This window comes from Leiobunum rupestre, chromosome 10 (genome assembly GCF_980474605.1).
Source record: "Leiobunum rupestre chromosome 10, qqLeiRupe1.1.hap1, whole genome shotgun sequence".
NCBI classification, from domain to species: Eukaryota; Metazoa; Arthropoda; class Arachnida; order Opiliones; family Sclerosomatidae; genus Leiobunum; species Leiobunum rupestre.
Window position 1 is genome coordinate 23,977,318 of NC_143393.1, and position 24,552 is coordinate 24,001,869.

The 24,552-nt window shown below is 38.7% G+C and overlaps 2 protein-coding genes across 2 annotated transcripts; one reads left to right on the plus strand and one right to left on the minus strand.

The window, feature by feature from the left end:
- Positions 1–1,338: 1,338 nt before the first annotated feature.
- On the plus strand, positions 1,339–5,166 carry LOC149925128 (methylenetetrahydrofolate reductase (NADPH)). Its single transcript, XM_090160039.1, has 10 exons — positions 1,339–1,401; positions 2,308–2,369; positions 2,448–2,662; positions 2,731–3,277; positions 3,370–3,656; positions 3,727–4,006; positions 4,068–4,250; positions 4,306–4,404; positions 4,462–4,584; positions 4,644–5,166. The coding sequence occupies exons 2-10, from the start codon at positions 2,316–2,318 to the stop codon at positions 4,836–4,838; spliced, it is 1,983 nt and encodes a 660-aa protein (XP_090016165.1). The 5' UTR covers positions 1,339–1,401; positions 2,308–2,315; the 3' UTR covers positions 4,839–5,166.
- A 75-nt stretch (positions 5,167–5,241) lies between these two features.
- On the minus strand, positions 5,242–6,048 carry Polr2D (RNA polymerase II subunit D). Its single transcript, XM_090160040.1, has 4 exons — positions 5,887–6,048; positions 5,627–5,807; positions 5,476–5,571; positions 5,242–5,412 (listed from the first exon to the last, which is right to left on the minus strand). The coding sequence occupies exons 1-4, from the start codon at positions 5,948–5,950 to the stop codon at positions 5,334–5,336; spliced, it is 420 nt and encodes a 139-aa protein (XP_090016166.1). The 5' UTR covers positions 5,951–6,048; the 3' UTR covers positions 5,242–5,333.
- Positions 6,049–24,552: the final 18,504 nt, after the last annotated feature.

Below are 24,552 nucleotides of genomic sequence, written 5' to 3' on the forward strand. Positions count from 1 at the left end.
AATCTAAGCCTAATTAACCACTGGATTTGTAGCTCGCTCCGCTCAAGTCTTTGTTGAAAATGAATGTTTTATAATATTTTCTATTAAATCTAAATACTCCTTAAATTTTAAACGAAAATTTTAAACTTTTGGCTTTTTCTTAAAATATTTACGTTTTTGGGCGGTAAATTGGGCTACTTCCCGAAATTATTTGGGCTGAATTTTGGGCTAGTTTGAAACTCGTTGTTTTATAGTTGGGCTAGAAATTGGGCGATTTTTTGAACAATTTGGGCGTCATACCAAAAAGATTTTCTGGCAGCCCTGCTAGTGGAAAACAAGCTTAATCGGTGCACAGAGCCGTACCTTTGACTGTACTAATGGGATTACGCGTAATCTTTGTACTAATGGGATTACGCGTAATCTTTGAAGTCCCTGCCTTTGGCAGTGCTAATCTAAGCGTAATCCGGTGTACAGACTTTCTAAGAGTGGTTAGCCCCTGGGTAAATCGATATAAAGGAATAGTGTAAATTGAAATAAAGGGATAGTGTAAATCGAAATAAATGAATAGTGTAAATCGAAATAAATGAATAGTGTAAATCGAAATAAAGGAATAGTGTAAATTGAAATAAAGGAATAGTGTAAATCGAAATAAATGAATAGTGTAAATCGAAATAAAGGAATAGTGTAAATCGAAATAAAGGAATAGTGTAAATTGAAATAAATGAATAGTGTAAACCGAAATAAAGGAATAGTGTAAATCGATATAAAGGAATAGTGTAAATCGAAATAAAGGAATAGTGTACATCGAAATAAATGAATAGTGTAAACCGAAATAAGGAATAGTGTAAATCGATATAAAGGAATAGTGTAAATCGAAATAAAGGAATAGTGTACATCGAAATAAAGGAATAGTGTAAATCGATATAAAGGAATAGTGTAAATCGATATAAAGGAATAGTGTAAATCGAAATAAATGAATAGTGTAAATCGATATAAAGGAATAGTGTAAATCGAAATAAAGTGAACTAAAATATCTCAAATAAAAAAAATGTCATTGACTAGTTTTTGTCATAGGACAGTCGTTTTGATTTAAATATTGATTGATTTTTTTTGTATTTCACATCAAATACTTATATGAAGATACATATTTTATATTTAACTTCCAGACCGATACTTCTCTCGAGATTGTCGAGATGTATTATAAACTTCTGACTTAACCAAACTTAAAAATTATCACGGACCTGGAGACAGTGGCGCACCCAGGATTTATTTCTGGGGGGGGGGGGGGCGATGTTGTTTGTTAATTGTTTTTAGGTACAGGAGCATCTCTTGGGGAGGGGGCAGACCCCCCAAAGTTGAAGAAAACTGGCAAATTTGGTCCGCCCTGGGTGTGCCACTGCAAGGAGGCTTTAGCTGTGTAAAGTATGTTTCTTATGTACCAGTTTAGTTTTATATCGAAATGTTATCCCAAGAGTTAGTACTTATTTTTCGAAATTTTATTAAAGTTACGTTTTTGAGGGCTGGCTTAACCTGTCTAAAATTTGTTTCCAAAATGCTTTTTTTTTTCAAGGCAGAGCTCCAACCAATATCATGAATTTATTCGTATTATGCTAATATTGTTTTTTAAAAGAAAGTTAAAGTTTACTGACCCTGAGAACTTTTACTTCTGGGTTTGAGTATAGTTAGGGCTAGCAAGACATGCAGCTCTAATACGAGCAAATATAAGTAGTGGTACAATAACAGGGATTATAAAACATTGATACATGACTGTGTAGTGGAACCTTGGATTGGTGGCACTTCGTTACTTTACCCATGGCCGCCATTTTCGACGCAAAAACTTTTATTTATGGGAAAAAGCGTGAGTTATGTTCTGTGACGTCACAGTGCCATTACTCTATAGTGAGGGTTCTGACTTTCTGATCAGGGTCACATAATATTTTGAACAAATTTGCGAAACCGAGGAGCGAACCGAACGTGTCAGTTAACGTGGAGCTAATGAAAGCAAAACCGACAAAGCATCTTTTTAGCAGATAAAAATCAAGAGTGTACAACCGTTGGTCGCTAGGCGGCTGTATTTCAAGACATCGAATTGATACTTAAGGCGCTTATGTGCTTGATTTTGGTTTTAAATTTTCGCGCTTTGAAATTCCGCTGATTTTAATTTATTGGTATATTGTAGTAGTCTGCTGAAGTTTACAAAAATTTATCTTCGGTGCTTATCTTATTTTCACGCCTGATCTCCACGCTCTTAACATGTGCTCGCATATCTCATTATTTTGTCTTTTAAAAAGTTAATATATTTTCTATTATTTTAATATTTAAAAAAAGCTGTTAAAATGTCAGACATTCAAACAAATGGCGTTAAAGTTGATTATCTCAAAGAATCACAGGTATGCATTTTGGATATGATTAATCTATGGCTTCCATTTCAAAATATGCTGTAGTGAAGATTGTTTTAAATCTCATAGGAAATTGCTGCCATGTGTCGCAGACTTAGTATTGAACTTGAAGGTTCGAGTAACTCAGAGAGTGCCAAATCATCTCGTTGCACTTCACCGTTACCTCATATTTACGTATCTCTAATTGATAAAATCAAAAAGAAAATTGAATCTGGTGATTTTTTCTTCTCGTTGGAGTTTTTTCCACCAAGAACTAAAACTGCCCTGTGTAATCTTGTCTCAAGGTTATTAATTTTTGGTGATTTTTATATTTTCTTAATGATTTTTATGTCTAATAAGTTGGATGACGTAGATTTGACAGAATGAAACAAGGGGGTCCGTTGTTTTGCGATATAACATGGCACACTATAGGTAACCAGGATATTGAATCTGAAACGTCAAGTGTCAGTATTGCTGGGGCTGCGTTGAACTATTGCGGTTTGGAAACCATGATGCATATAACGTGCTGTAATCAATCTCGCGAGACTTTGACAGAGAATCTACAAAGAGCAAAAGACATTGGGATTAGAAATATACTAGCTTTGAGAGGAGATGTTCCTTGCGTGGAAGGCTGGAGATCACCCAAAAATGGCTTTAAATACGCAGTTGATCTGGTCAAGCATATAAGAAAGGAGTTTGGTGAATATTTTGTCATCGGGGTTGCTGGTTACCCAACTGGCCACCCTGATGCTATATCTTACCAAGAAGATTTAAAAAACCTAAAGGCCAAAGTAGAAGCTGGAGCCGATTTCATAATAACCCAACTGTTTTTCCTGGCTGAAACGTTTTTCAAATTCGTACACGACTGTCGTCACATTGGAATTCAGGTTCCAATTATACCTGGCATAATGCCTATTCAGGTATGCCTGTATCAAGTTTATGATTATAGTACCATTAATGGCATGCACATTCTCTTTGACTGAAGTTAACAAGTTTTTTTTTGGCATATTAGAGCTATGATTCAATGAAAAATATAGTGAAACTTTCAAAAATTTACATTCCACAAGAAATTATCGATACTATAGAGCCATTGAAAGATAACGACGAAGCAGTTCGTAAATTTGGCATTGATCATGGGACACACTTGTGCCGTCAGCTTTTAGCTTCTGGATTGACTAATGGCATTCATTTTTACACTCTAAATCGGGAGATCGCAACCACGACTATTCTTAAGCAGATTGGTTTGTGGAATAAGAGCCCTTCCAAACCCCTTCCATGGCCAGCTTCAGTTAATCATAGGTACAGAAAAACTTTTCAACTTATCTTTCATCCAACTCTTGAGTGACTAATTAGAAGAGTTTCATCGCAGGAGGTGTTCGGAGGATGTTCGGCCAATATTTTGGAGCTCTCGTCCCAAAACCTACATTTATAGAACTCAAGCTTGGGATGAGTTTCCTAATGGAAGATGGGGAAATTCCGAATCTCCAGCCTTTGGTGAATTGAAAGATTATTATTTATTCCTAATGACAAATAAAAGCCCCAAAGAAGAGCTGCTTAACATGTGGGGAAAAGATATCACTTGCGAACAAGATGTGTGGGATGTCTTTTACTGTTACGTTCTTGGAAAACCTAATAAACAAGGATATATGGTAAATACAGTAGAAAGTAAATAATTCAACTTAGTTATTAAATCTAAGTTTATAAAAAAAGGTGACTAAATTGCCATGGATTGAGGAAGAATTAAACCCTGAAACAGCGAGAATTACGGAACAACTTGGACTTTTGAATAAACAAGGAGTTTTGACCATAAATTCCCAACCTAATGTAAATGGAGCTCATTCCAGCGACCCCGTTGTGGGTTGGGGCATACCAGGAGGATATGTCTACCAAAAAGTAAATGAAAGTTCAACTGCGCAGATGTCAAATTTATTAATTTTCATTTCTAAAGGCTTATTTGGAGTTTTTCACGTGCAAGAAAAACATTGACGCTTTAAAAGAGGTTCTGAAAAACTATCCCCAAGTTAATTATCACATTGTCAATAGTCTGGTACATCAATTTGAAATTTGTTCAATGAATTTAAACTAAGGTAAAAACATTTGATAGGGCGATGAAAACTATACAAATTGCCATAAGCAAATGCCAATTGCCGTAACTTGGGGTGTATTTCCTGGACGGGAAATAATTCAACCCACTGTAGTTGACCCACTCAGTTTTAAAGTTTGGAAGGTGAGACTTATTTATTTATCGAAATGTTATGTTGGAGTTCCAATTATTCGAAATTTCAGGACGAAGCTTTTTCTTTGTGGGAGAAACAGTGGGCCAAACTTTACCCATTAAATTCAGCGTCATATTCAGTTTTGGCTAAAATCATTGAATCTTACTATCTGGTCAATTTAGTGGATAATGATTACCCAAAAACCTCTTGTCTCTGGGAGTTGTTAGAAGCAATGTTTGTTCAACGTGATTTGTCCCACTACTAAGTCAAGTCATTTTATACTACGCATTTCGCTTTCTTAAACACTTGAAAATTCACTTTCCAATTCAAAGTACGAAAATTCAATTTCCAATTCAAAGTACAAATACTTTTCAAATAAATTCACTCACCCATTTTGCAATATTAAGATTTGACAATCTGTAGTTTTTTCAAAATTCAGTGTGTGGATTTCATTCTCATAAATTTTCTAAATTTATACCTTTTCAAGATTTTACATAAATTTTGGGCATTATTTAACCATTTAATAATAATGTTTACTATCCATAAAAAATACAATGCAGGCATGTATTTTGAGATTTTTGGATGTCATTTTAAGATTTTTTAAATTAATATTATATTTCCCATGTTAATTGTATGTATTATGTGAATTTTAGCAAATATAGATCTGATAATGCTAAACATTATACATCTTTTAATATCAGTGTTTTATGATTATTTACAAAAAAAGTTAAAATGCAAACTTCAGGAATATGAAGAATTTTCAGTATTGGAAACTTCTTTGAGTTTGAATATCTTCCAAGATTTGGCGCAACTCCTCATCTTCAAACCTACCTTCCAAACTGTGTACAAAACATATGTTATTGATTTATATTGTGGTTAAATTTAAAGTAATAATATGTAACCTTGGAATTAATGCTTTAGCTTCTTCAGGTGTTTCAGGACACAAATTGGCGAGTTGAGCGGTTTCAAACTTGTGGAGTTTTTTCTGCATTAGTAAGCTAAATGAAAAACTGTGTTAAATGTTTGAAATAGAATTAGACATTCTCACATTACCTTCTAACAGCGGAGATTGTTTCTCGGTTTTTGAAGCGGCTAAATCTTTGGCAATAGCTCAGAGTTTTAGTGAAAACTTCTGATAGTTCTTGTTCTACTTCAGCACTTTCATTTTGTTGCTTCCGATGCTCAAGAAGCATGTTAACTTCTGAAATTAGCAATGTCTCGGCATTTTCAAATTCTATGGAGTAAATTATTTCAAAAATTTCAGTAAATGACTAAGTGAGAATGCTTAATATAAAATTTTACTGATATTAAACCTTTAGGAAATTGCAACTCCGACGCTTCTTCCTCCACCTGATCAGGTATAGGTAAAGTTGCCATTTATTTCTCAAAAGTAAGATTAAATTAAAATTAGAAATATGTATTAAGTAGAAAGGTTAAGACAAATAACGATGACCGAAGAAAACAATGAAATTCGTTTGGAGAATCATGAAGCAGACGCTATTTTAACAGGGTTGTCATGCATTTTTCTTTTTAATCTATTTACCAGGGCTGCGTTCAGCAAAAAACCGCCCGGTTCGTTTAGATACCGAACCGGAAACCTTCCGAGCGAATCTGGTTTTTATTTTGGTCTTTTCGGTGCGTACCATAGAAATCGGAGACCCAACTAGAACGATCATTCGGAAGGCGGGAAGCGGTCCGATTAGAAGCAGTAGCTTTGACCGTGCTTTTTTTTGGCGGATGACGAAAGTATCTCCATATCTGTGGTACCTTGGAAGTTCATTTCCTTAAATGTTCAGGCAATAGCCAGAATCACTTGTGGAGCAGCTGCCGGCAAGATACAGTGTCCCTATCTTGCACCCCATTCTGAAGCCTAGGAAATCCTCCACAGGTACCGCCTCTTACCGCGCCATCTCCCTGCTTCCTAAAATCTGGAAAATGTAAGAGAAGCTGGTTCTCGGCAGACTGGTCTGGTTCCTGCCTGCGGAGCAATCGGTTTTTAGACGTGGCCGTCGAGTGACAGACAATGCGATCCGCCTTGCTGTGGCAGCTCAAGGCACTCTTGCTAAGAACAATCGCTGTCTTGCGGTCTTCTTAGATCTGAAAGACGCTTTTGGCAGTGTTCACCACCAGGCACTGCTCTACAAACTTCAACGCCGGGGTCTTACTGTAAATCTTCTTCGTTGGGTGGAAGACTTCCTTGAGGATAGGACCTATCAGGTCCTGGTCAATGGTGCGTTCTCAGGGTAGCTCTATCAGCCCCATCCTCTTCACTGTAATGTTGGACGAGATTCCGCAACTATGCCAGAAACATGTTGCCCAAGGGGAACACGCCGACGATATTGCGGCCTGGGTTCGTGGCCAAGCCCTTCGAGCTTTATACGGCTTCATGCAGCAATAGCTTGATCACATCGCGGAGTACGGTGCACGCTGGGGCCTCAACTTTCAGCGACTCAAGTGTCAATTTATGCTATTCTCAAAAGAGCCTAACATCTAAGGAAATCTCACTATCATGAAGTCTCGATGGCACTCCCTTAACCAAGTCCGATCGTATCGGTACCTTGGTGGTATTTTCGACGACCGACTCACATGGAAGCCTCACGTCGAGGCTTTAACTTTGTCTTCTCTAAAGCGCCTCAACCTGCTGCGTACTATCTCAGTGACCACACCTCATCCGCTCCAGGCTGGATTGGTCCAGCCTCCTTTATGCATCCGCAGCCTCTACTCTGCTTAGAGACCGGCGGAACCAATAAATTAACCAGAAAAATTTCGATTAATCATAAAAACTTTGGTTAACTGCTTATTTACGAACATTTTATACGAATAAACAACGATTTCACATTAAAAAATAATCAGTTTTTTCTGATATGTTTTGGATAATTGTCGCTTATGAATAAAAATAAATAATTGGATAATTTCTTATTCAAACGCCGATCTCTAACTCAGCTCGCCACTTTGGAATAAGTCCAAAACGCCGCTCTACGGATCATTCATGGTATGCCGCAGTCTACGCCCATTGTTCTGATGGAAGCTGAGGCGGCAATTCCACCGCTGAGCTTTCGTCGATCTCTTTTGGACATCCATACCCTTGCTCCATGCGGAGCAGCTGATACCCCATATTTTTAGCCCTCTCTTCTGCGAGACAACCTGGCTAAACTGGAGGCCATGGAACATCGCTTCGCCCCGGATCGGCTTCCTTTCCTGCTCCGGGCGTGGAACTTGGCAACAGGAATGCAGCGTATGGGATAATTGTTTTAGCAATACCACAACAAACGTTTGTCTAATTTTTAATATAGAGATGTATAATGATTGTCATGAAAATTGGAAAGACTTATTTCTGCAACATAATAATGAAGAGAAGCTTATACTATCTACCTATATTCTTACGTACCCAAATGCATTCTTGAAGATAAACAAATGTAGAATGAATGAAATTAGTTCAAAGTTGTAGGAAGTAAACTAGATAGGGCAGTGGCGTAGACAAGGGGGGTGTTTCCGGGTCCAGACCCCCTCTTAACATTCACATATTTCGACCCCCCTCCCCTTCATGAATTTCTGGCTACGCCACTGAGATAGGGTAAGCGACAACTCCGTACGTATTTTACAAAACCTTGAATAAGGAAAGATATTTTTAGATCGTAAATCCGTCCTCTCCAGCTGCAGTGATCGCCAAAACTTTCCGTTAGACCTACGCCTGCCACGCTAATACAGTTTTAGTTGTTTTATTTATTTTTGTACGGTTCTAATCGGGCCACACCGAAATATTATAAAAATCGTTCTAGCAATTTCTCCGATATCTATGTTCTTGAGTTCGGTTTTTTCTCAACAAAGGGTTAAAAACCCATCACGTCGAGACAGGGAAGCATTACTCGTACAGGTCCATGAACGAGGAAAGCGCCTTTCGGAATTGCACGCGACTTGGAATGTCCTTCAGGTGTTCCAGAAGGGAATTCCACTCCTGGATGGAGGAGGGGAGAAACGAATGTTTCCAAACGGCGGAAATGACCGTCGAAAGTGGAGCAAGTGCACCAGAAGCGCGATGCACGACACTGTTGACGGTGGCGCGCAGTGATGGTGTCCCACTTATAGTTATGAAGAACCCTCGTCATGGAGGTACTCCACGCGAAGCCAACACTGGCAGCGAAGCGGAGGGCATGGCATTGGATTTTTTTCTACTGCATGGACTCCACTCGTTGTCTAAGGAGACCAAACAGCTGAACAGTATTCCAGGATCGGGAATACATAGGTTTTGACACCGAGTGACCTCGTGGCAAAAGAGCAGTGGGAAAGGTGACGTCGAATGAGCCCAAGGGCTCTCGCAGCCTGGGTGACGACCCGGGTGATGTACGTAGTCCACTCGAGGGTATCAGTGAGGGTCAGCCCAAGATACTTTTGGGATGTGACCAAACGGAGGTCAACATCTTGAAGAGTATATTTAGCGTCATGCGCTAGCTGGCCCACCCTGCGAAGGGAAAGGACTTTGCCTTCTTGGAGACTAGCTGGTAGTACTTTTTCCTGTGGGTTGTGATATCCGACGCTACTTTGTCAACATGATGGGTGCGCGCAGCTAGGAGTGCAAATTTGACCATAGCACGATGCCGACTGAAGGCTTGTACATTGGCAGCAGAAGGGTTCTTCCGAGAGCGGTTGTACCTACGCTTTGTGATGCGCATCAGACGTCTGAGGGATGAGCCTACCCACGGGAGATTATGCCTGGATGATAGATGCTTAGTGGGAACATGATCCGTCACCGCTTGCCTGACGGCTGAGGTGAAAGCTCTCCACGTCTCTTCAATAGAAGTGGCATCGGGGAGGTGGTTATCAGCGAGCGAGCGTGTCATGGACGTGAAGTCGGCCTTGTTGAAGTCAGGGACCGATCGAGGAGGATTCCTAGGTAGGGGGCGGACCTAGGTGAGTACCGGGTAAGTAGTTTCGGTACAGCACTACAGCTCCGGTCCGCTTCGCTGAACGCAGCCCAGTTCTGGTCTGTTAGGACAAACTTTCGAATTAAGGGGAAAGTAGAGTTTCAACATATAGGTTTCCATATAACCTAGATTTGCAATAAATTGCTTAATTTTAATTCTAAGTAAGGTTTTTTGGACAGCGTATACGGACCCCCGCAACTTCCGACATTGTAAATTTGCGTGCTTATAGAGGTCTACCCGCGAGTTTCCCTCTGGCATTTTTCAAGGCCGTTCGCGCCGCGCTTTCAATGTATGACCAGGAAAAAAAATGTGAATTATGTGATACTCAACCATAGATATAAGAAATGTATATAAAGGTCTAGATAAATTTCGGGACGTCTAAGTCTAACATAAAATACGGAATTGACACCTAGCAGACACCGAGGAAGGCACGTGACCAAGAGCGCGAGCTCTCTTAGCATTTTAGTACTAAGTGCTTGACCTTTCCGCAGGCCGTAGTCTTTAGACACCATCTGTTGGTGACTTTTAGTATAATTTTAAAGCAGGAGACAATGGCCCTCGCGACGATAGCACGAGCTTTCTTACCGATAGAGAGCGCCTTATAAGGATAGCCTGCAAAAATTACGCGTTTCTGCTAGCTGTCACCTCCGTATTGTCTTCCTTTGAAATATTTTATCTAGACCTTTATATACGTTTCCTATATCTATGTACTCAACCAAAGTTTTTAAAATCGTGCATGCACTACGATTCTCAACGTCTGACCAGAATTAACAAATAAGTGTGACCACAGAAGTAACAAATAAGTATAAGTTAAATTAAGTAAGGCAGTGGATATATATTGGTTATGTCACCGGCGTTGCAGGTTGCTGTGTATAGCTCAAACCCTCGGTTCAAACAAACTTAACACATCAGGAAGATTGTGTGTATTCTGACCGTAGTACGTCTTGTTTAAACTTGTTTGTAGCTATGGTTATCATAGAACCGGGTGTGGACTGTAGATTACAACGGAGATTTTCGCTCGAGACGTGATAAGATAAACTAGGCTCCGAGTCCACCGTTGTTACCAATGTCTTGGCCCGAAGTAGCTTTATTGGGAGAGCTGTTGTTAACTCAAGTCCGACGGACTGAAACACCGGACTATAACGTCACTTTAATTATAGCCGGGACCTAGTACGTAATTACTCGCGTAGTAGGTTAAAAGACGAGATGGAACTCAACAATTTAGGGAATAGAACCTCCAACGCATTCTTTATGGAAGACCCCATCAATTTCCTTTATTCCCTTCACAATCAGCGATTATCAGCGCCGCAAGTGTGAAAAGCTATGGGAGGCAGCGGACAATATTGGAACCCTCGGAGGGCGACAGAAATACCAGAGGTTATATTCCCTTTAAAACATAACACAAATTCTTTAATATTAGTAACGGCACATAGCTACACAAAAATTTTGGAGACGCACAATTCCTATACCAGCACTATTGGGCTTCAAACAAAATCTGACTACTTATTTTGCTAGAAGGACCGAGGAAAACTCGTTAATTTTCTGGGGCTATTAGCACTTTTAGCGAATGCCCCAGTGGCGTAGCCAGGGGGGGGGGGCACAGGGGCAGTAGCGGCGCTAAGGTTTTTTCACAGGTGGTCTAAGTATTTTGTGGCCCTTAGCGGGAACCTTGGATTAACCATATTTCGCAAAAGTGGTGTAACCTAAAAAAACGAAAATTTTCCAGGAAGCGAGAAGAGCAAGCAGCTCTCGTCACCTTTACTGGACCCCCTACTGACCTTATATCCGATCTGGAGGGGACACGAGCATGTCTGGGGTTTTTCCCTAAGTTCCCCTTTTCTTTTCTTTCTATTGTCCATTCAACTTTCTCTCAATAGGACCTTGGCAGCATGATGTCACGCCGTACCTTTGGCCATGGCCGCCATGCTGGTATACCTTTTTTCCAATTGGAAAAAGCATGGGTGACGTATTATCTATGTCATGCTGCCAAGTCCCTATTTCTGCTCCCTTCCTCCCGAATCTATCTCTTTATGGTCTACTGTCTTCTTGAGTAAACGAATTGATTTTGAAAGATTTTTGTCCAGAAAAACGTTTCTTGGCAATAAATCCAATTTCTAGAGATAACGAAAATTCATAAATGCAAATATGCGGCCTCTTAATTATAAATATGTGGCCCTTTTAATATAAATAAGTGGCCCCTCTCTGAAATGCAGGGGGGCTAAAGCCCACTTCAGCCCACCCTTAGCGCCGCTACTGCACAGGGGGCACATGCCTGCCCCCGAAACGTATGGTCGTACGTACAAATATTTTAATTTTTTTACTTTTTTTTCAATTGCGTGCCCCCCCCCCCCCGAAATAAAATCCTGGCTACGCCACTGGAATACCATTTAGTAAGCGAACCACGCACGATCTCACCACCTTATCCCTGCTTATAATTGCATCTTCTACGACTGTCATTCTCCACATCAGTCGTGAGAGTTTATTCTCTTCTATTAAAACTACGTCATTGACCTTTAAAGAGTAAGTTGCAAATTATTCGTTACCGCCTTAATATTACTTTTAAACGAAGAAATTACGTTTAAAATACCCGAATATAAAGTTTCGTTGCTTTACGTTTCGTAGATAATTAGAAATAATTAAAAGAACGGGTAATTTTTTTGAATTTTGCCGTGGTCATTGACGTCATTGACAACGAGTTATCTCATTGGTCGCTTTACCCAACATAGGCTTGCATACAAATTCTTGATGGCACCTAGGAGCAACAAACACAAGGAGAACGCAGCTAGCCTTTAAACACGCTAACGAAGGGTTGTGTACGAATTTCATTGGACGAGCGTCACGAGCCTTTACGCTGAACGTTTTACGGGCGGGAGGAAGACAATTTCCGAATTTTCCCCTTCCGACGGCAGCAGGCGCTAATAGTCATGGACTAATTAATGTATACATTAGTCCATGTAATAGTCCAGTTACTTTAGGATTTCACTTCGGAAAAAATGCCCCCGGGCTGAATTTTTGCATACACCTTTATTTAGTGTCTATAAACGTTGTGGCAAAAGTACCCATCACGTTTTTGACAAGAATGGTCTTATTTGAATTTAGCGTCTGAGCAGTCGTTTCTGTGGAAAAAATATGTCATGCCTAAAAATTTCACAATTGAAAGAGGTTATGGTCTTATAGAACCTCCGCAAAGTCCTAAAGTCTGCAGTACCAACTTTCACCGCCATCTTGGAAAATGGCCGCCATTTTATATTCGCTTATAATTCAAAAATTATTTACCCAAACTCAACATATGGGGTGCCATTCTTCTTCAAATTGTCTTATCCTTCTTTATAAGCTCGTAAAAGGTCGATTTTATCAAAAGGTCAAAGGTCACGAGCTAAAAAAGTTAAATTATCTTTATATTATAACGAAAAACGGTATATTTCTTACATATTGCTTATTAATTAAAACTTCTAATAATATTTCAAAGTAGCCCTGTTGCTCTGGAGAAGGTCAAAGTTTAATTGGATTAAATTGATTAAGTATTTATTTTAAAATTAAATAATAACTGATACCCCACCCTTCGTTTTCTAATAAAAAAACGTCCTTGGTTTAACGCCAATTTCGAATGAAAAATTTTCTGAGGCGAATTCTAAGTCAAAATGTTGCGCTTTGTTCGAAAAAAATTGTTTCAAGACTGCCCGACTTGACATTCAACCACCAGGGGGCATTCTAGGTCGTTACGACCACAGCACATGCAGTTTCAAAACGAACGGTACGAAAGATATTTTTGGATTTTTTTTAATTAAATATTTATTTCATGAGCTACAAAAAAGGTCCTATGCAACTAAGCCATACGAGCCATCGTTTTCGCTCAATATCAGTTTGAACATTTGATATAAAACGCGTCTTCGAATTGTTTCAGTCACCGACTAAAAATGCAACGGTGCTCCTTACACTGCTCCGTAAGTTTGAATTTGCGGGGACGGTCTGTCATGAACTGCAGACTGCTGTCGCGTTTTTATCCATGTAATGGCACGGTGGCATTTAAAATGGAGAACACAGACGACGATAATTGTTTTTTTCTGTGACAAATCACTTAAAATTGGAGATATTGTGATAGTTACGCGTGGATTGGATAACTTGATAGAAGCTAGCAGGGAGTACATAACGGGAGTCGTTTTGCCAGATCTTTTAGGGTTCTCAACCAAGAAGCCAGAGAATCGAGGTGGGGTGGGTGGAAAGGTTGGCAAAATACGGGACAAGATACGGCTTTTTGCGCCATCTACGTAATTTTTGTGACTATGTTGTTAATGGAGGAAGTGGATGCTGCCGTCTTTCATTAGATAACGTAGATCCTAATTGTTAATATTTAAATTATCTTACGACTGGCAATATTCCAAGTTTCTAGAGTAAAGCGTATCATTTTTAGGATATAATACAACTAAAATAAATGTAAATATAATTTTGTATCATATTTCCAACCTTAAGCCTTTGCAATGATTGGCTAATATATTTCCTATTTTTGCCTTTAACGTGGCCTTTTTAAACACATTCCCTAAAATAGAAAAATAAATTGTATAAAATAATTATAAGATATGTTAAAATAATTACAATTTTATTTTCTTTTGACTTTTGAAAGTCGATTTATGTAACAATGGTCCATGCTTATTTTCACACACGTGTGTAAAATTTTGAATTACTCAACAAAAACCGCATGGCCGCTGATAATAGATGGCGTTAAATAGTCGAGGTGTCCCGTATTTTGCAGAGGCGCCTGCTGAAGTGTAGCTCATTGCAGCAGAACCAAAAAAAACCCCTCTTTTCATCTCCCGTTCTGTACTCCCTGAAGCTAGTATCGAGAGAAATGACCGAAATGAAAAATTACTTCGCAGAGTCACTTCAATTAAAGTTCACGTTGAATGCCGAAGGAACTATATCCGCAAAACAAGTATTAATGCTTTCAAAAGAAGACGCGATAACGAAGATTCTGATAGTCCCCCAACAAGAAGAATGCGATCAATCCAAACGGTTTTCAATTTTAAAGATTTATGTTTATTTTGTGGTGAAGAAGCTGATAAGGAAAAAGAATGTAGATATACAAAGGAAAATCGTAAAATTATCCGGCGAGTTTCCACAAACGAATTTAAGGAGACCCTTATGGAACTAGCCCTGAAAAGGGATGATCAACTATCAAAAGCCGTTATTGAACGCATTATCTTAGTGCCCGATTTAGTTGAAGCCCAGGTGAAATACCATCACTGCTGTTTTTCAAAATTTCGAAAATTAGTCAGAGGAAATAAAAAAGGCCGCCCTTTGGATCAACAAATTGTTGCAGCAATGAATAAAATTCGTTCTTACATTGAAACTAATGACGACTGTCAATTTACTCTTTCTGAGTTAAAGGGAGTGCTAGAAGATTTTAAACCAGACGATAAGACCATAGTGAATAAGCTGCAAGAAAGCTATGCAGATAGAATTGTGATTACGACTAAAACCACTGGCCATACAATTATTTAGTTTCGTGATACGCGATATGATATTTTGAATAAATTATGGTATGAAAGTAAAAAAATTGACGCCGAGGAAGAAAGAGTGCTTGCAGCTGCAGCCGCAATTATTCGACAAGATATACGAACTCAAATTTGCGAAGTTGATTACTATCCTTCAAGTACCACTATGTTTGAAAACGTTAATGAATCTATACCGAAATCTTTAATTTACTTTTTAGAAGAAATTATTTAAAAAAATAAAATCTACCGCTATCAGTCACGCTATCATGTCCGCAACTCGTCCCAGGTAATTTTCTTCTCCTTTACAGTTAGGACTCTCTGTCTATTTGCATAGACAATTTGGCTCGAAACGTTTAATAGATGTTATAGCGTGTTTAGGTCAATGCGCACCATACAAAGAAACAGTTCTATTTGAGGCTTCAAGTGTACTTCAGCCTCGTCCGTTAATTTCTTCACCAGAAGAAGGGTGTTTTATACAATATGTTTGTGACAACGCCGACCATAATGTTGCTACGATTGACGGCTTCAATACGTTTCATTCCATGGGAACGATTCAAGTTATTACTCCAGATGATAAAATTCAAGAAAGTCAATTTGTTCCGAGATTAACGGTAATGCCAACTGCTGTAGAAATGGCTGTAGCTGCGCAAGTTCCAATAAAAATTTATGAAAACCGCGGGGTACAAGGGTTAAGAAACATGATGGTTGAAACACTAGATTGCGATAAAGGCTCAAGGCCAATTCTCCGGAATTCTGATATCTTATGGATGTTTGGAAAGTGGCAGCGCGTTCCAAAATTACCAGGTTGGAGTGGGTTTATGGAGCATCTAACCAAGCAAGAGATTTATTTCAAATCAAAGATAATTTATTTGCCGTTTATCAACCAGCCTGCAAGTAATTATAACACTATTTATACGGCGTTGCATCGCATACTAGACGAATCTAAAACTCACGGTCATAATACACGCGTCGTGACGTTTGATCAACCACTCTATTTTAAAGCGCGGGAAATTGTTGCTGCTTCTGATAAAAATTATCCGTTCAGGCCCGTACACAGCCGCCAAAACTTGGGGCGCTCAAATTCTTCTTGGGGGTGCCAATACCTTGAGTAATTTTTATCTCCCCACCTATGAAATTAGTAAATATATTAATCCGGTTGTAGTCCTAAAATATCCGTCAAAACATTTTTGATAAGCTGGTTCAATATTTCTACAATTGAAAAGTTTTTCTAGTGCGAAAGCAATTTTCAAAAACTTTAGTAAAATGGTTTCAAATATTTACTGATACTAGCTCTCTAGTAAAAGTAATTTTCCTTTTTGATTAATATACAAATATTTTATATCATATCTTTCGGTAATTGAGCAATCGATTTTTTTTGGGTCAGTCGGATTGGGGATGCTCAAGTACTCATTTGGGGGCGCTGAGCATCCCCTGGCGCCCCCCCCCCCCCGTGTACGGGCCTGTATCCGTTTGCAAAGATAATCGGGAGACTAGGAGGTTTCCATTTGCTGATGTCTTTTCTCGGATCAATTGGTTTCATAATGGCTGGGAGCGGCTTGAAAGAGATAATTACCACCATTTACGCTCCAAATTCGTTGGATAAAATGTGATTAGGCCACGCTTACGCTAGATCAGTGAGAGCTCATACATTAGTTCAAGTTGCCCTATCTCATATTATTTTGAAAACTCGAGTGCTGTCGAAGAAGTAAAGAAAATGTTTCAAGATAAACTTTCAGAATTGGAAAATCGAGGCCCCACTGCCAAACTGTGGGTACAATATTTTGAAATGATAACAATTGTGAAAGAATTTATCAGAGCGGAGAGAATGGGAAAATGGGAAGCTCATTTGAGTTCTATAAAGAAGATGTTGCCGTATTTTCACGCTGCAGGACATTTCCTTTATGCAAAATCGGCACATTTGTACGTCCAAGACATGCAAGGCTTAGAAAATTCAATGGAAAATGAAGCATTTAAGAAGTTCACTAATAATTTTTTCACAATTAAACGCAACGATAAATACTTCTCAGGAACATGGAGCGATATGATAATCAAACAGTCGCTCATGAAATGCTCGAAATCGAAGAGGGCTTTACACGAGGAAGAAGTACCAAGGAAAGTGTCTTGAGTAAATGGGTTTTTGGGTTACTGACTTCTAGCAATATATCCGAAGGACTTGAGAGATTTTGTGACCTCTCATTCGATTCTGGTGAACAACACGTTGACGCAAGGGACTCTCGTGTCAAAAGGGACGACACAGATGTTGATAAGCTAATAAATTGGTTTCAGACTCATCAACCTTTTCCTGACAATCCAAAAATAATGTCTATAGCAACAGGGGTAACAGGTGACGGTCAAATCAACTGTCACAATGCCTATAACATCGGTATTACCACGATGGAAAAGAAGACGGGACAAAATTTCAGTACCATCAAATTTTGTCGCGCTGATAGAATACGTTCGCTTTTAACTGTCAACAGCAAAGTAAGAGTTTACGATACCACAGTAGCAATAGATCCCTTATTGTTGTTTCAAAGAATTAGTGTTATGAAAAGATCTGATAACGAGCTTCGAAATTATATACAATTTGAGTTAATACCTTATCCGGTTTCACTTTTTGATGAAGTCGGAATGCGTAAAACCAAAAAGTCATCTTTTTTTTAGAGCTTCACTACACTGACCATTTAACCTGATTTAGAAAATGTTACACATGTGGTTGACGGAGGATTTTTGCTGCATCGCGTTGTTTGGAATTTAAATGAATCTTTTGAATCAATTTTTACCTCTCCGAGGGGACTAAGTCCCCTAGGAGTGGTTATACAACCACCGTGTCTGTCTGTCAGGCCTGCGAACGCGTTCGCATTTTCGGTGCAAAGTGTAATCACTGCGTACGCAGTTTCTCGAAGGGTTGGTAAAACCACCATGTGACGGTGAGCGTTAACGGATGCATTTGCGGTTTGGTTTGGATGGTGTTTTTTCGCTCACCGTCGTGACGATTTGGTGTATTACGTTTTTGTAATGTTTATGCGTAGGTTGTGAGTGTTGAATTTGTTGTGTTTGCGTTCTGATGGTTGTGCATGTTGAGTCTGTTGTGTTTATATGGGCGTTTTCTCTCCAACTTCTTCTTAATGACTTTGGGACGGACCGAGTGATGAGTGTAATGCTACCTCTCAACGTCCAATGGCAGGGTTTCCACCAGTTGTACACGGTATTCGTCTTAGTATCAATTTGCGATCGCATCGGGCGGGATTTGAACCCGAGACCTCCTGCTTGACAGGCGGACGTTCTACCACAGAACCACCGACTCTTGTTACGCTTCGTTGAAAATTAGACCTTCAGCTTTATCGGAAGCGTATTTAATAGAGTACGAAATTTTGGTTTAATTGAAATAGAATTGAAATTGAAATTATTGCATCCAAGAAATTCTAATTTAGCGTTTCTCTATTGATTAAAAACAAATGCGCCACCCAGGTTTCGAACCCAGACCATTCGGCTTGGCAGTCGAGCGCTCTACCACAGAACCACCGATAGCTGCTTAGGTTCACTGAAATTAAGACACGCATCGTAAGCATAATAGGTAATAAAGTCTTTTTTATTAATGAATTTATGAAGGCCTAATCTGGTTTTTTTACGAATGAAATTTTAAAGGTTAAATCTTGTTTTAGCGCAGTCAGCCGAGATAAGAGGGTTAAAGGGTAGACCCTGTGGGTGGTCCACTTTGTTAGTTTTTTGTTATTTATTTACGGGTATTATTAACGACCTATATATAGTTGTGTTAATTCAAAGACGATAATTTATCGTTAATTGCTTTAAGAGCTGGCGGTTAGTCAAGTGGCTCTCTGTGCTTTGTTGATGGTAAGGTTTTTGCTTCTTGTAAATATATTTGGTGTGGATATTTGGATATCTACGATTTCTAACGCAGTCAATGATTTCCTGGGTGTGCGAGTCATTATATGATATTGGAAATTGGACGGCATTGGTCTTTTTCATGCGGTATGTGTCACAACGTCAACTGGAAGTCTACGAGTGTTGAAATAAAATGAGCGTTAAAGATGCGGCAAGTATTTCGTAAGCGAGAAAAATACAATTACCATCTGTAGATATTTCTTTCATTAAAATTTGCTTAGTATTATATTCAACTGATAAACATGTACTGTAAAAAGGGTTAAATTCAATTGTGCATTGTTTTAGTAAGTCTAACTACTTAATTTATAATATTCTGAATAAATTAAACTCGATTGTTTCGTCTCAATTATTTAAATTAAAATTAAAATTTTATACCGGGCAGGGTTTGAACCGAGAATACGTTTTTCGTAAATAACTCTGAATTGCGGAGATATCTTTGGGGGTCGTGTCGAGAAATTAATACCACTAGGGACCATTCTTCCGAGGAGAGGTATATTTTGGCTTGCCAACTTGTTTCTAAACACATCAATTATGTTAAAAAACACTTCGGTTCCAGATCTGTTATAGTTTTTGATGGTTACAATAATAGTAAAAACTGCGGAACAACTTCGCCGAACGACCAAGCTATCCTCTTGCGACGTTCTCTTTGACGAGACGATGAACGCTACAGTAAACCAAGAAAAATTCCTCTCTAACAGAAACAACAAAATCAGAATAATTTCAATGTTATCAGAAAAGTTCAAAGATAACAATTTTGTTGTTAAACACGCTCAAGATGACGCTGACGTTATGATCATCGAAACAGCTCTGGAAGAGTCCTTAACAAATCAAACCGTTATTGTTGGGGAATATATCGACCTTCTGGTGATTCTAGTTGCTCGCGCACCTGTTGATAAAGAATTTTTTTTTTTCAAACCAGGAAAAGGAAATGTTGAGCGAAAAATGTATTCTTCTCGAAGTTTTGACGGACATGAAAAAGGCAGAGATCAAATTTTATTTTTACACGCAGTTACCGGGTGTGACACATCATCTGCTCTTTTTAATAAAGGTAAAACATCAGCTTTGAAATTATTGGAAAAACGAGAAGATTTACAAGTTGCAGCTCAAGTTTTCAAACAACCTTCAGTTTCTCATGAATCGCTGGCTTCCAATGGAATACGGGTTATTTTGGCCGTGTATGGAGCTCCCATTACAGAAATTTCCATTAACGAATATCGTTATAAATGTTTTACAAAATCTATACGTAGAAAGAAATCGGTAAACCTAAATCTTTTACCACCTACAGAAAATGCAGCTAAAGAGCACTTATTTCGAGTGTATTATCAAGTTCAGAAGTGGTTAGGTAATGTATTAAATCCTACAGTTAGGGATGGATAAATAAAGATAATTTATTACGACCAAAAACAACTTCGCAACCGCCGGCTCCGGAATGTCTTTTAAACATAATTTTTTGTAACTATTTAAAAGAATGCGGACCATTATGTGGTTGTCGAAAGCTCGGGCTTCACTGTTCATCAGTTTGCGGTAATTGTCACGGGCAATCATGCCAAAATTGTGAACCAATAGAAATAGATTCAACGGGAAAAAAAAGAAAAGAGCGATAATGAAATAGATAATCCAGCAGAAAATGAAATCGAAGAACAAGAAGCAAATGAAATCGAAGAACAAGAAGAAAATGAAATTGAAGAACAAGAAGAAAATGAAATTGAAGAACAAGAAGAAAATGAAATTGATGAACAAGAAGCTCAAAGCGAAGAATAATAAGTTTAAAAAACGATAAATTTTTAGAACATTAATTTATCATATCTATTTATTTGTGTTTTATTTACTTTTTAATTTATGTATTTATTAATATGGTAAAAATAAAACTATGCATTAAAATATAGAAAGATTAAAAAAACGAACCCTCTTGTATAGTAAAATTTAAAAATGTGTTATTAAAAGACACGACTAATTTCACTGCCGTTCGGTCGCATCATCAGGGTGATCAGGTGCGATGTGCATCTGATGATGCTACCGAACGGCAGCGAAACGAGTCGTGTCTTTTAATAAAACATTTTTAAATTTAACTATGCAAGAGTGGTCGTTTTTTAATCTTTCTACATGTATTTATTAATGTTTTTATTAATTAATATTTGATTATAAAATTGGTTTCCAAAAATATCTTTCGTACCGTTCGTTTTGAAACTGCATGTGCTGTGGTCGTAACGACCTAGAATGCCCCCTGGTGGTTGAATGTCAAGTCAGGCACCAGTGGCGGCGCCAGGAATTTTCGCGAGGGTAGGCAAACCAAATAAATGGGCCCCCGACCCGGGACCCCCCTTTATCAACGAAATCCTTCAATAAAATAAAGAAGTGATGTACATGACGAACAAAAAAGTTCTAACAACAGTAAAACGAGTCCAAATATAACAGAACTGGTTTTATTTACTAGGAGATACCTCAAAAATGTCTAAATACATTATCGACATTTGTTTCATTGTTATTTATAAATGGGACCCTTTCTAGATAAATTTGGGGCCCCTTATAGGGTGATTTTGGGGCCCTTTCGAAATTTTAAGGTAGGCAGTGGCCTACCTGGCCTACCCCCTAGCGCCGCCACTGTCAGGCACTCTTGAAACAATTTTTTTCGAACAAAGTGCAACATTTTGACTTAGAATTCGCCTCAGAACATTTTTCATTCTAAATTGGCGTTAAACCAAGGACGTTTTGTTTATTAGAAATCGAAGGGTGGGGTATCAGTTATTATTTAATATTAAAATAAATATTTAATCAATTTAATCCAATTAAACTTTGACCTTCTCCAGAGCAACAGGGCTACTTTTAAATATTATTAAAGTTTTAATTAATAAGCAATATGTAAGAAATATACCGTTTTTCGTTATAATATAAAGATAATTTAACTTTTTTAGCTCGTGACCTTTGACCTTTTGATAAAATCGACCTTTTAAGAGCTTATAAAGAAGGATAAGACAATTTGAAGAAGAATGACACCCCATATGTTGAGTTTGGGTAAATAATTTTTGAATTATAAGCGAATATAAAATGGCTGCCATTTTCCAAGATGGCGGTGAAAGTTGGTACTGCAGACTTTAGGACTTTGCGGAGGTTCTATAAGACCATAACCTCTTTCGATTGTGAAATTTTTAGGCATGGCCATAGATGGGCACTTTCAGCTCAATCACGGTCCATGACCAGTATTATTTCAGAAAATATAGGATAGCGAGATACAATTTCATAGGTCGAGGAAACTTCGCCCCTAAATATATTGCAATGAGTGAGTGAGATTTGAAAAATTACTAATATTATTGCGTTACCACTTCGTACCGTGATATTACAACGGAGCTCGACGAATGAACGAAAATTTACAAAACCGTGTTATCAAATCCAAACAATAATAAATAAACATATTATCTTGTTAAAAATTACTGATATTAATTTATTTGAAAGGAGTTATGAACGGCGTTCACGTCGTGAATATTTCAATTAATATTGAAGCCCTCAGATACCGTAGTTATCTACGATAATAGTATTTTTTGCAACGATTCAAACGTTGAAAATATTTTTTTTTAACGACGACTTTATTCTTTGAAAAATTCATACGAACCGAGTTTTGAGTTAGTTTTAAAAAATACCCACATTATTTGCTCAGAAATATCGTTTACAAATATTATCTGGACTTTATCATTTATCAGTTTATAAACGTTTTTTTCCTCCACAAAAAAATAAGACGGAAGAGAATGAACATTACACGTATGAACTTACAAATAGCGGTCACATTAGAGTAGATCTTAACAACGTCAGACGAAGATGACCGCACTGACGCCGATAGTTTAGGTTCAGGGAACAATTTAAAATCAGTAGACGTGCAAAATATCGATTTAGTTATGTGCCCTTCTTTTACGGAAAAATTTAACTCCGGGAATTTCGGCAAGCGTAAGCTAAATATGTTTTACGTCTACGATGGTTTAGTGCCAATTACTGGTACCAATGTCCCTGGTCCCAATAAAGTTCTTACTTGTAAGTGGGGTGGCGGAGTGGTTAGCACTTTCGCCTCGCAGCAAGAGGAGCCGGGTTCGATCCCAGCTTGTGGCACTGGCTGAAAACTCGGAACAACTCCTTCCGCGTTGAGTTTGCAAGTTCTCTCCCCACTGGTTTAAGGGGTTTTCCCCCGAGTTCTTCGGTTTCCTCTTCCATAAAAAACTTGTCTAGGTTAACGGTAATAGTTAGTGTAGGGAGCTGTTGGCTCGATCTCGTGGCATGCAGGGCTTGCCACCACCCTCCTACGCATTGTAACCCGGCCACCTAAATTAAGGGCTTCAAAAGTCGCATGATGACTTAGGCCTAAGGTGGTGCCTTGGGTATTAGCCTAGCTGATTATTAAATTATAAAATTATGCAACGAAAGGAAAAGGAGACGGAGCGCCAAACCATTTTAACAAAGCAAGATATTGTAGAAAACGACTTATCAGCTTATTATTGATTAAAATGTAGCTTGGGTTTGATTATACTGTAGTCATTATTAAATGTAATAAATTGTTTTTCGAAATCAAGCTTTAATTTCAGTACAATCCCAAAATAAGTAACATAATATCTATAAGTATGACACCTAATGAACAAGTTCAGTCGCTGTGTTTCGAAATGAAATACCAGGTGCTGCGTGGTCCCTTGGAACAGTTCTCGTTTTTCACGCAATGCTCTTCTAGTAGTTCCTCCTCGTTTTTTGCTCGCCCTATTGTCAAAGGTCGATTCACACTATGAGGATTTCGCTTTTTCGAACGCTTTTCTCGCTTAGGCGCGTCTCGTTCATACTTGAAACATTTGCGCACTTCTCGTATATGAACGCAACGCGCGATAGACGGGAAAAGCGCAAGAAGGATAGAAGACGCAAAAGCCTCATAGTGTGGATCGACTTTTACACTACACGCGCGTTGCGGGAAAATATAGACTGGCTGGTCAAAGGGGTAGTGCAGCACACGGAATCCATCAACAAGCACTTTAAAAATACTGGTCGAATCTCGTTACGTTACGTGGCCAGAAACCGACAGCGGCGAAATAAAATATGTTGTGATTCCACATTTCCCCTTATTGGCGACGGAAATCACAGTGGCGCTCTTAGCGGTGGTGGAAGAAACTACTAGAGTTAGCAGACGCTTCACCCTTATAGGGGTAGGCGTCGCGAATAGACGCGTGCTCTTGATTATCTCAAAGATATCCCCAACAGGGCCCAATTCCGAAAGGCCCTTGCTGCGTACCTGAACCTGTACGACTAGCTCCTCCTTGTCTCGACGTGATGGGTTTATAACAATTTGTCGGGTGATTAGCTTATTTACCTTATTTTGGAACAACCAGTAGCTAAATTAAAAATTAAAGGCAATTAAAAGTGACTGACTGTCTGACCGCGACAGAAAAACCTAAATTGAAACTTTTTTTTTTGAGATACACAAACATCGGTGTCGACCCGAGGCCTTAGACACCTAGCACACACACAATAACTGATTAATCAGGGTGAGATATGTGTAACGGCCACGGGGGGATATGTGGGGACAGGGGTGGGGACACCCGTGGCGGAAGTATCCCGACCACCCGTTGGGGGATTGGTAGTCGTCCTCACACGGCCTTCCACAAACTCTGCCTCCCGGACGCCTGGGATTACAGGAGTG

What these genes read in the sequence shown, in the direction of transcription:
- LOC149925128 (XM_090160039.1), top strand. Translation starts at nt 2,316, where the DNA reads ATGTCAGACATTCAAACAAATGGCGTTAAAGTTGATTATCTCAAAGAA. An exon ending in CTGGCATAATGCCTATTCAG is followed by an intron (nt 3,278 to 3,369) that starts GTATGCCTGTAT and finishes TTGGCATATTAG; the next exon opens with AGCTATGATTCAATGAAAAA. An exon ending in GAGGATATGTCTACCAAAAA is followed by an intron (nt 4,251 to 4,305) that starts GTAAATGAAAGT and finishes TCATTTCTAAAG; the next exon opens with GCTTATTTGGAGTTTTTCAC.
- Polr2D (XM_090160040.1), bottom strand. Translation starts at nt 5,950, where the DNA reads ATGGCAACTTTACCTATACCTGATCAGGTGGAGGAAGAAGCGTCGGAG. An exon ending in GGAGTTGCAATTTCCTAAAG is followed by an intron (nt 5,808 to 5,886) that starts GTTTAATATCAG and finishes TTTACTCCATAG; the next exon opens with AATTTGAAAATGCCGAGACA. An exon ending in GCTAAAGCATTAATTCCAAG is followed by an intron (nt 5,413 to 5,475) that starts GTTACATATTAT and finishes TTTTGTACACAG; the next exon opens with TTTGGAAGGTAGGTTTGAAG.